Source organism: Rhodamnia argentea, chromosome 4, assembly GCF_020921035.1.
Source record: "Rhodamnia argentea isolate NSW1041297 chromosome 4, ASM2092103v1, whole genome shotgun sequence".
Lineage (NCBI taxonomy): Eukaryota > Viridiplantae > Streptophyta > Magnoliopsida > Myrtales > Myrtaceae > Rhodamnia > Rhodamnia argentea.
The window spans coordinates 21,203,620-21,216,169 of record NC_063153.1 but is presented as its reverse complement, the minus strand read 5'-3'; the positions used below and the strand labels follow the sequence as shown (position 1 = coordinate 21,216,169).

Genomic DNA, 12,550 nt, shown 5'->3' with positions numbered 1-12,550 from the left:
AGCTAGAATTAAGACTAAACCTGCAGTTAGAGGATTTTTTTTTAATGAGACGAAAGGTAAAATTGAGACAAAAACAAAACTAAAATCGGAGGTCTTTTAAGACATTAAGCCTATTTTTGACATATCAATATGTAATAATCCCCATGACTGAAATTAGAAACAAAACTTAGGCAAGCACGAAGACCCGAGAAAAGGCACGTTTCATTGGAACTCGGACGGCGAGAGATGGGTAGTTCAGCTTTTGCTAATTCTTCTTTTCTTTGTTCTTCTTCTTCTCCTCGAGATTTTCAACCCCGTTGGAACTTGGACGGCGTGCCATCCTTGACTAATTTAATCTCCAACATAATGATGATTCCGTGGGGTACGCCCGACAATCAATGTACGAAAAATTATAAAAGATTTCAATTAATTTGTAATTAAATATTCATGGGAGACCTTTGTTGACAAGGTCTCCTTAAAAAAAAAAAAAGTCTTAGAAACCTCTAGTTATACAGGTGCCTGTGAACGTGATGCACGCGAGCTAGTGTTGCAATCTTTCCTCGGCCCATGGATAACATCTTTCAAAAAGTTTGAGTCCGACCGCAGTATACGTCCGTCGCACAAGAGTGTCTATCGCCGTCACGCACGTCTCCCACCCACTCGGAAAGGATAATCAAAGCCGAACAATTTGATCGATCGCGCTTAGTCCTGCGATAGCAAGCACGAAATCGATAGACAACATACGTCCGAGCCAATTATTGTTGTTCGTCCAATCTAATACCAATCGCGAATTGTGTTGGGTCTCGATCACGTCGACTTCTTTCAACTTGCCCTATCCACATCTCATAAAGGAGCGTCCGATTATTAGAAAAAGAACTCTTGTAAGCTTTGTCTTCGTGCGATGCGTTTATCGTCCTCAACAGGGCATCGTACCGTAGGAGCAAATACGAGGCGCACATATGGCGGGATCTGTGGGGCCGTGTAATTAATCAAATTATCGAACGGTACCATCACGAACGACTGTGATTCGGAACATTATGGATTATTTCTTTTTGTTTTCTTTTTTTTTTTTCGAGAAAAGGAAAATTACTCGATTGAATTTAGTCCATCGAGATGGAGCACAAATGATAGCCAAAGGAAAAATTGTCCAAAAACACATCAAGTCTCGCCAATTCAATTTTAAACCTTTTGATTATGCTAATTTGGTTTAAAATATTTTACGATTTGCTAATACAATGCTTCCGATTGATTGTGGATGCTAGTTATCCTACTGTCACAGTTGGCATTAATGAGAAAAATCTTTTTTCTGAATTTAACTTTTTTATTTTTTATTTTTTGGTTTATCTACTATTCTTTTCTTTTTCTTACTTTACTATTAAGGGCATGTCCAAAAAAATTACAAAAATTATTCACGTTAGCGTTGATTATGTCACGTAAAACGGTCGGCATCCACGATATCAATTCCCAGCCAAAATCAAATTGACCCTCGTGCAATGATTTCATGACTTTTTTAGACCATTATCCCTTGGGGACAGACTGTGGGCAACGTCTTGGTCGCGTCTCTCATCTTCCTCCTGTCATCGACGGCGGGATCGATCTCAACTTAAAAAAGGCGAAATGAATCGACGCGGATCGTTCAAAGAGCGTTTCTCTTTATTTTATGCATGGGGCCATATCTGGCGAGCCGGTCCATAGCCGAGCGGCAAAACGACAACAGATTTGGCGCAGCGCATTTGGAGGGCGGCTTGAAAACGACAGGCCGTGAGGTGACGCCTAACGTCACGTCGGCCTCCCCACGATGCAATCGCCTCTTTACTCTTTTGCATGTGAAGGGTGACTCCCACTTCATTTGCGTAGACCCTTCTCGACATATCGTGTCTTCTTACATTTGGAATTATGTGCTTTGCCTTTGTTTAAATATTGCTAAAGGGGGAAATAATGAATGACGGAACCATATGTGACCTATTTTTTTTTGTTAAAATAATATTTCGTTCACTCCCTCAGCCGAAATACATGAAAGAAACGTCTCAATTGAAAGAACGCAACTTCAAATCAAAACAAATCTCGAAAAACTTCAAAATAGAATATTGCTTCGTATAACAAGAAAAATCATCAGAATAAGGTTATAGGTCACACCTTAAAAGAACGTGCTCATAACTTCTTCGCATCAAAATCGACGGCCGATCACCGAATTGTCGGATTCCCTTCGAGGCGAATGCAAAGACCCGAAAAAGCTTTATATCTCGCTTACAAGAATAATTCCATTGTTTTAGTGCGGGAAAGGATTAGGGGCCAAAACGATTGTGATCAATGTAATGCTTGCTTGATGCTCCGTGTCTATACCCACCTTATTCATTTGCTACGGCTTTGCCTTTTGGCGATGTGCGCATACATTTGACGTTTTCGACACTATCACCAAGCAGAGTAAAAAGATTGAATAAATATATACCCGATACTTATGAGAGCGAAACCTTCACAAAACTCCTCCGATCTTCTTCAAAATTGAACTTGTTCACCAACGAAATCCCGAAAACGTACACGCAAAAATCTAAAATATAAACTGGATAGGGATAGAAATCTTCTTGAAATAAGAAAGAGAAGCTTCTTGATCTAGAATAAATCGGAAAAGAAATGCTCTCAAATCGGAGGGAAACAAGAAAATGAGATAAGGAACTAAAATAACCTAAGAAGAAGGAGAGGGTAGGGATAGATCTATCTCGAACTCTCTCCTCCAAGAGGTTGAAGAAGAAAGCCCTGTCAAGGTAGAGGAAGAGAAGAGAACTAGGGCCGGCTGAGGGAGAGAAGAGGGGGGAAAAAGTCACATGATCAATGACTCGGATAGATGTGACCTATTTGATTTTTCACTAATGGCATGCAAACTGCTCTGGAGTAAGGCCTGATTGCAAGAGTTAAATCTGGACATAAACGATTCGTGATTTGCAGCCTGTCCCATGAACTTTCACGTATTCAAATTGCGCTTGTGATCCTGACGTGTTAAAAAGATGAAAGGGGACAATGGAGGATACGTCATCCACGGGGAAAAGTGCATCCAAAGCAGTAGTGCGTTTTGCTTTCGTAGTGGGATTTTTGCCTTTCAAAATGGTATTATTACCTTTTTCGGCATTTGGAAAAAGAAGTCGATTGAGTCACCATGGCAAATACTAGCACGACGTTGGATATTGTCCAAGGGGCACCCCCACATAAGATGCCCAAGGAAAAATCATGAAACTTTTGAAAGGAAGAGCTTTGATTGCACTTGTTTAAAAATGTTGAGGACTTAATTATCAAAGATTGAAAGAACCTGCGCCACACTGAATTTCTTCAATAAGATTTACGGAGATCTTTCTAAGAAAAATAATATAAATGATCAATGAACTTTTGCTCAACAACTTTTAATTTGTTCAATGTGATTTTTGAACTTTAGTGAATTGCATTGTCATCCCTAAACTGCAAATTTGTTCAATTCATAGTCCATGGACTTTTTATACATATTCAATTTAGTCCCTAAACTATATAAAAATGTTCAAAACTGCCATACCATTAATTCAAGTTCAAGGATAGTATTGAATAATTTCGTATAGTTTGAAAATTAGATTGAACCTAAATCAAAAATTTACGGACCACATTGAACAAATTAAAAGTTCATGCTTGATATTGCATATTGGAATAAAGTTCAGAGACCACTTTGCACATTTGACCAAAATTCAAGGATCATTTTTGTTATCATCCCATCTTCCTATAATCAATTACATGCACTAGCATGCTAAATAGCATCGATACCGGCATACGGCACGCGACATGAAACGTCGACATGTGATTTCTAAAACAATATATAATTCCGACATGTTGGGACACGTTGTATATTATATGTATATTTTTATATATACATATATATTATCATTTATATATAAAAATATCGGTGGTGAGTTTTTTCTTCTTCTCATATTAGGGATTCGGGATGAAAAAAATTGGCTAGTTGGGTATATTAATTTTGGGGTAACTGGGTATATGAATTAAGTATATAAATATATATTTACATTTTGACTCTTAATTTATTGAAAACATTTAAAGTTGACCCCGTGTGTGTGTAGAAATTGAGTGTGAGGATGTTGGACTCACGTGTCACCGGCGTGTATAGAGCGTTGGCCATGTGTCAGATGTCTTACACTTATTGAGCACATTTCGGTCTCATGTCGGAGTGCGTCAAACGACACGGAGGCCTCCGAAGAATGTTTGTGCTTCCTAGCTAATATGTCATTCATGATTTTCAATGGGCATGAATGCCGACTCCATTTTTTAGAGTCCGCATAGCAACGATTCTGGTTCTTTGATTCTATTCCCTGAAACAAAAAAGAATGAGAATTATGATTGGTAATGTAAATGATTTTGATTTTGATTCTGTTCTCGGAATCGGTTTTGGAGCAAAAAGAAGATAAAAAAAAAATGTTGGTTTTGAAAAAAGAATCACTTATGAGAATCACAAAACAGAACACATCTCTCACTTTTACTTTTCAATTCTTTCATCACTTTTCACTCGACCTAAAACATAATGAGGTCTCATTTTAAATATATATATATATATATATATATATATATATATATATGATAATAACAAATAAAACAAAATGAAAATAAATTGAAAAAATTCTAAAAAATCAAAAAAATTTAATAAAATTCCTAAAAATAGAAGAAGCTTAGATTAAGCGAGTTTTACTTCATTTCATAAAATTGGGTCTAGATTCCCTAGATTTCATAGATTTTATTCTTTTTTAGGAAAATCATAAGTACCTTTAAAATTAAATCCGAACCACATTTCTCTAAGCCCTTAGAGATTCATTAGGATTTTATGATACAATTTATCAATGTCCATCATTCATTGATTACGCACTTAATTCATTGGTTGTGATGTGCCTAGGTTTAAGTACTTTAGACTTAGTCTAGTTTTAGAAAATTTGGAAAAAGACAAAAACAATATGTGTGAACACTTAGTATTGGCTTACCTCATAAGTTTAAAAATAAATTGAAAATTTGCACGAAACATGTTGAAAACACTCAATTTCGGTGTCAAAAGGGCGTCGGTTGAAATGCCAAAGTAACCAAGTCCCTAGACTTTAGATTTCTTTGGTTGCATAGAATCGAACGGTTTCTCCCGATCATTCGATAAGGTTCTCGATCTATCTTCCTCAAAGACTGGTGGCAACTCCATTTGCATGTACAGATACACATGCCATCAATCATACTAAGATCGAATTTGATATTCCTTCGTTGCGATCTATTATGGGCTTGTGAGGGCCCGTGCTAATTAAAATCACATACTAACACAACATGATTTATCCTTTTTTAAGTTTAAAATGAATCGTTATGGCATGACAATTAGACGGAATAACACGAAAAAATATTATAGGCAATATGCAATATGTTGGATAAGAGAATTAATATAAATTAATCTTCAACTAATTCGAAATGTATGATAAAATTTTACAAAGTAACTATGTAATTATTTGACTTAAATGACAATAATTAGGAAGAGAAATTATTTTTTGGAATAAAAATTTTACTCAGTTACCAAACGCGTTCTTATTCCAAAAATGGAAATTTTGTGCGCTTACCAAATACGTTCTAATTTTCTAAAACTCAGTCGGGGAACAAAATCAGAAAAAATAATTCTAATCAGAATCACTTTTTAGAATCGGGATAGCTGTCATGTAGGCCCTTATTTTCCAATCCCGCACAATCGGATCAGTTATTTTGACCAAAAAAAAAATTCGGATCATTTAATTTTTACGACAAAATATTTTGTGGCTACTCAAGATCACCTCCTCTTTTCTTTGCTAAGCATACTAACGATGTCTAAATTGCAATGGTAACAATGCCACGAAATAGCGTGAGACGGAAACATCCGTTCCTATTACACACAACTCGAAACCGCTGCGCGTTACGTAATTTTTCATCTGACTAAACACCCTCGGGTGGAATCGCAGTTTGCGTTAATCACTCTCTAAATCGCAACACCTTCATTGAGCGTCTGCTTAATTACTCTCAAATTGCGAGTAATTGCGGAAAAGGGCGGTCTAATTGAAGGGTCTTGGTCCCAAGAGAGGCAAACGAGCTGGACGAGGTCTTCAAGTTGGCCATTTTCGTCCTCCGGAAGCGCAGGCCTGAGCCTGCCTTCTGCTACTCCCACCGCAATCTGTCTTGCATGAGACAATGTCAAAAAGTCCACAATAGACAATAGCTGCTGCGGTTCGAAACTGGGGAAGATTTTTTACTACATTGAACCATGAAACGTAGTACCTGGGCAGGCCCGAAATCGGTCTCGATGAAAGGGTGTTCGCCGGTGACGAGCTCGTTGAGCACGACCCCGAAGCTGTACACGTCACATTTCTCGTCGTAAGGCTCGCACAGTATCACTTCCGGCGCCATGTACACATAAGTCCCTGGAGCCGTGAGAAAGCGGCGGATGTTGTTTCGCTAATCTACATCGACACCGAAATGAAAGGATTTACGAGGAAAGATGGTCCCTGGAATTACCTGTTTCGCCGGTTAACGCCAGCTCCTCATCTCCCAGGAACCGGGCGTGCCCAAAGTCAGCGACCCTCACATGCATCGCGTCGTCCAGGAAGATGTTGCTGGGCTTCAAGTCTCTGTGGATCACCCTGGGCTTCTGCTCGTGCAGATACTGCATCGCCTGGGCTATCTCCAAGGCCAGGCTCAACCGCTCGGCGAGCGGAGGCAATGGCCTCGCCCTCTCCCCCGCCCTCCGGCTCCCGGGCCCGTGGAGCCACTCCTTGAGCGTTGAGCCCAGGAACTCGGTCACTATCCACGCGCGCTCAGGCGGGTCGATGCACGCGCCCATCAGCTGCAGCACGAACCGGTGCCGCTGCCGCGACAGGGTCTCGAGCTCCTGTGCGAAGAATGCGGTGCCGCTCGGGTTGGCGTGGAAGAAGTCGGGGAAGATGCACTTGACCGCCACGTCGACGCCCCGCCATGTGGCCCTGTATATCTCCGCGGTGGTCCCCCGGCCTATCTTCTCTCGCAGCTCGATCTGTGACGAGGTTATAAAATGGCGGGTCAATATAAAATCCGAATTCTGCTATATGATTCGGAATACACGCCAATCAAGTCGATTCGAATCGATTAGCAAGTTCGCTATATTTGTCAGCTCCAATTGCTTGTAACCAAAACAATGTCCACTAAATCTAGGAAAAAGTATATAAAAAAAATGAAAAAAAGAAAAATTTTAAAAAATAATTAAAAATATCTACGTCGGCGCCGGCGGTGTCACGAAGGACGGCCAACTTCTACATCGTGATTTTTGGCCTAAATTAATCGGCTGAACTGAATTGGTATCAAGATAAAAATGTTTAGAACTAAGTTGATCTAATTAAAATATTTATGACGGAATTGGTATCAATACAACAAACAGATTTATGCTTTTTTGGGTACTTTTTCCTAAACTTATGATTGACCATAATTCAAGGAAGAACTCACCTCATGTGGCTCAATGAGCCAACCATTGATCCTGGCCTGATCAGCCACGATCGAAACATCAGAGCGAGTTTCCACCAAAGTTGTAGTGAGAAACTGAGGACTGCCAGTGCCATTGTAGAGTTGAGGAGACAGAAGGACCTCTTCTCCTTGGTTAGAATTGTTATTGCTAATGTTACTGTCATCGCTGGAATTGTTGTTGTTGTTCGTGCTGCTTTGTTTGTCGTCGTCGTGGCGCTTTTGGCGGACAATTAGCTGAAGAAAGCCGTTGTCTTTGGCTGTCTGAAGGCAGTACCGGAGGTAATCCTGGGTTCTCTCCATTCTCTTCTTGTACACTGTCCGAAGCTCCCTCTCCTTCTGCACTTCCTTCTCTAATTCCTCCACCTTTGATTCAAAAATCGAACTGAGCAGAGTCATTTCGCCAGAAATATCATCAAAACATACTTTTAGTCTTGTTTTGAAAACAAACAAAAATAAAAGTCAATGGTTATGTTGCTTTGCTTCGACTATAAACGTGTTTTTCATGTTTGAGCTCGCTCGAAGTTCTTTTATCGACTTGATAGTGGTCTCACAAAAGTCACGGCACGTCCAATTTACCTGCCGCACCAATCTAGAAACAGATGTTTGCTGTTGCTTGCGATGGCCAGTGGAGACTGGAGAGCCCATGCTCATGGAGTCGTCAAACCTGCAGCAAAGCCCGCCCCATCGCCAACGAGGAGCCGGGCTGCCTCGTTTCAATGGAGAACTCTGCACGCACGGCGGTCGGGACGCGAACAGCTCAGCGGACATCCGGCAATGGTTGCCTCCACCGTTCATCTCACGTGTAATTACACTCTCGATTGCTTGGTTCTAGTGTTGCTAGGGTAGGACCAAGAAGAGAGAAACGCCAAGCTATGCTTCATGGGGCTTATAAACTGTATCGCTTAGCAATCTTTCATTTAACAAATTCTCAAATCCTTTTAGCTTTGGGAACTACGACACGAGGCGGACTTAATCATGGGTCGACGACGCTTGCACTTGTCTTGTCTTTTCACCTTCGACTCCTTATTTTCCACGGACTTAAGACTTTTGTCACAAAGCCAAGTAAGTTTTTAAACTGTTTCATCTGAACTTTGAAATATTAAACTCGAGGATATCTTTCTAATACGAAGGGAAAAAAAATATTTTCTCTCAACTTGAAAAATGGCGGTGGAAAAAGTAGACTCAACGTCATTTTCGGATGGTTACTGCAGGATAAGCTCTCATGGTAGCAACCCGCGTCTGGAGCGAGTCATCGAAGTTTCGGCTCCTGCATAAGCATAATGCTATTTAACTAGTTTGCTAGCAACGTACCCCCGATTAAATAGCACAATGCTGTCTAACCAGATTGCCGGCCTGTACAGTGCCATTTAACCAACGCTCTTTTCACCTTCGACTCCTTATTTTCCACGCACTTAAGGCATCTTGTTCATTCATTACGTCATCTCGCATACCAGTTTCTCACGAAGTGACTATTGCCACGAGGTTATAGAACAGACAAGGGTGTTGCTTCTCAACGCTTCGTTGAGTTCAATGAAGATGAGAGATAACAGATGACAAACTTCTAGGTGCCACCTTGCAAGCTAGGTATCATAAAGATCCATGCTTTCGGCGATAATATATATGATTGAGGAAAATGACAATTAAGGCGTTGATTTCATTAGTGTATAAAATGCACAAAAAAGAAAATTTGATTATATAATAGTCTTTGGTGACTGTTATGTTAACCTTTTGTTTTTTGACCCACAAAAAATAACTAACAATTAATAAAAAAATTATTGGAAGGTTAACATACTGTTATTCTCATAGCCACCGATTGCTATGCTAGTAAAATACAAATAAAAACAATAGTAACTCCTGCCTTGGCAATTATAATTTCCTTTTAAGGCTACAGCCTTCACAATTATCCGTATTAGGAAAAATTGATCGAGGATCCGCAATTTCTCCAATTTCATCGCCATAAATATTGGCTGTTGATTGGACACACACGTATATGTAAATTAATAGGGAAAAGTATAAAAAAAGTCTTAAACATATTGCATTAGTATCAATTCAGTTATAAACCTTTTAATTGGATTAACTTAGTCATAAACCTTTTTGTATTTGTACAAATTGAGTCCATTCGGCCACTTTTGACCGAAAATCGTTCACGCGTACGTCGACCATCCTACATGGCATGGCTGGCGCCGACGTAGACATTTTAAATATTTTTTTTGTCCTTTTTCCTTTTTTGTGCTTTACTTCTTCTTCTTTTTGTGATGTGGGCCGATGAAAGGGCAGGGCCACCCTCGTCAACCATGAGAAAGGGCCGATATGCCCTCATCGGTCATGAGCGAGGGCCGCAAAGCCCTAGCCCCCGATCTAGGCGTTGCCGCCTCACCTAGCTCAAATATGGCAAGGACGTTGGGGCCCTTGCCGGGTTTGGGTGATGGGCCACAACGTGCTTGCCAGCCACTAGGGTGAGGGCTCATGCGGCACCTCACCTAGGGCCGGCGAGGGTTGGCAGGTGGCCCTTGTCGGCCAACAAGAAAAAATAAAAATAATAAAAATAATAAAAGAAAAAGAAAAAGAAAAAGAAAAAGAAAAAGTAAAGCACAGAAAAGAAAAAAAAGAAGAAAAAAGATCTAAAAGAGTTATAAATAAAGTTCAAAATATTATTAACATATTGTTAAAAAAAAATCAATGTCGGTGTTGGATGTGCCACATAAGATGGTTAACGTCCACGTCATTGATTTCGGGTCAAAATTGGCCGGATGGACTCAATTGTTATCAATGCAAAAAAAGTTTAGGACTAAATTGATTCAATTAAAGACTTTAGACTGAATAGGTACTGGTGTGATAGATTTAGGACTTTTTGGTAATTTTTCCTAAATTAATACATGATCTATCAATATATGGACGAAAATCATCCGAACCGTTAATCATGTTGGCCCTGTTGTGGGCCCACGTGATCGAAGTTCTTTATATCCGATACTCATAATACATTCATCTCCTTTGCCTTTTCGTTCCTCTCGAAATTAGACAAATAGGACAGGACAAAGAAAGAGGCGAATCTTCTTATTTCTCTCATGATATGGTATGTCCGAATCTTCTTGTTTAGCATTTGTTTCAGAACAAAACAACCGAAACTATACTCGGTCAATCACGACGTGCACATTCCACGGGATCTTCAAGGAAAATGAAAGAACACAAACGATACATAAATGCAAGAGGACTTATACCAAATAGGATCACATGTCGAATCTAACCGAAAAAAAAAAGCGCGTACTAGCTCTGCTCTTCTCGTAAATTAAATTTACACGATCACGAACATTAACACGAATCGAAACACCAACACAATTCGTGGTGGGGTTTCATCTTCACATCTTTCCTTTTCTCTATTTTTCTTATGGCCCCCCACCCCCACCTCATTTTTTTCATTTTTTTTTTTTTTGGTTGCATTATATTGCATGCTTATAGTCCAAGCAAAGCACCAGCTCCACAATGCTCATCACATCAATTTCTCCTTTTTACCATGCAAGCCAAAAAAGCTGGCGACATATTCTTGCGAAAATGCATCTTGGGATCGCCGAATTCGAACATATACCTTGATCTGTCTTACACTCGCAAAAAGGGAAAAAGCAACAACTAAAAATAAAAGAAGATGAAGGCAAAAAAATAATAATAATAATGGAAGGCTCGAAGTGGACCATTGCTGTTTGGAAATGATAGGAGGGGGATGGACATTACCCATAATGTCCACCCCCCTCCTATAAAAAAAATATTATGGATTGGACATACGTTAAAATATTATGTTATCGGATAGCCGATTAAAATTGATCGGATATACTGAATTGGTACAATTGTAGAATGTTTAGGATTAAATCGTTAAAAAAAAAAGATGTAGGATTGAATTGATATAATTATAATATATTTAAGACTTTTTTTTGATAATTTTCCCTCTTTGCCGGCTTCTACGTTGCCTTTCCAGTTTAAATTGACCGGACCAAAGCCCGTGTATTCTTGCGTTGGAGAATCTTTTAGAATTACCTAGAAATAGATTCCTAGGAAAGATACCTAGTTGTACGAGAATACGTTAGAGGTATTTGTGTGGGAATATTCACTGAGCTCTCATCTTATTCACCTTAGGACGGAGATGAGATTTGGATAGAACGCCATTGCTTTATTCATGTATGCTTGGGCAGAAAACATAATATGGAGGAAGTTAATTACTTGGAAAATAGAAAAGAATTTACAATAACTTTGAGAGGTGACTGAGCTTGTCGTGCAATATCATAAAGTTAAGGGAAAATTTCAATTAAAGGCATGAACTACCCTCATTTTTTAAAATAAGGATCTGAAGTGAGCCTTGTTTAAATAAAAGCTTGGAGTGAATTCATTGTTTCAAAGAAATGCCCGACCAAGGGCATTTTTGGCATTTTCATTTTTGTTTTTTTTTTCCTTTTTCATTCTTTTTTCCCCTAGCTTCCCCGACCATCAGTGAGAAGCTAGGGCAAAAAAGAAGGAAAAAACACAAAAAAGAAAGGGATACAAGAAAACAAAAAAAGGAAAAAAATAAAAAAAAAAGGAAACAAAGAAAATGACCTTGGTCGGGTCCTTCTTTGAAATAATGAAGGCACTTTAGACCCTTATTTGAAATTTTTCCTAAGGTTAATAGGATATGTCTTTGAAAAAAATTAGAGATCATGCTTTCACTAGCAAAATTTTGTTTTTTTTCAATGTATCTACATACCAAATTCCCTTGAGAAAGATCCATTTTTGTTCATTTAGGTGGGTATTATGTAGGAATGATGTGTCAATTTTGAGGGATAAAAAACTATGTTGCAATGAACTTTTTTTAATAATTCAATTATAAACCTTTCAATTAGACCAATTTAGTTTTAAACCTTTGCACGCTGGTACCAATTAAGTCCATTCGGCCAAATGTAAGCTGAAAATTATTGACATAGACGTCGACCGTCCTACATTACACGAATGATGCTCGTGTGGACATTTTAAATAATTTTCTGATTTGTTATTTCTTTTTTTTATTTCTTTTTCCTCTATGGCCTATACTGGCACAATT

General features: G+C 38.9%; 1 protein-coding gene across 1 annotated transcript; it reads right to left on the bottom strand.

Moving 5' to 3' along the window:
* Positions 1-5,966: 5,966 nt before the first annotated feature.
* Positions 5,967-8,283, bottom strand: LOC115740931 (probable serine/threonine-protein kinase DDB_G0267514). The gene is made up of 4 exons (XM_048278084.1): positions 8,065-8,283; positions 7,471-7,851; positions 6,511-7,072; positions 5,967-6,416 (listed from the first exon to the last, which is right to left on the bottom strand). Exons 1-4 carry the CDS (start codon positions 8,281-8,283, stop codon positions 6,190-6,192), a joined length of 1,389 nt encoding a protein of 462 aa, XP_048134041.1. The 3' UTR covers positions 5,967-6,189.
* Between the last annotated feature and the right edge of the window lie 4,267 nt (positions 8,284-12,550).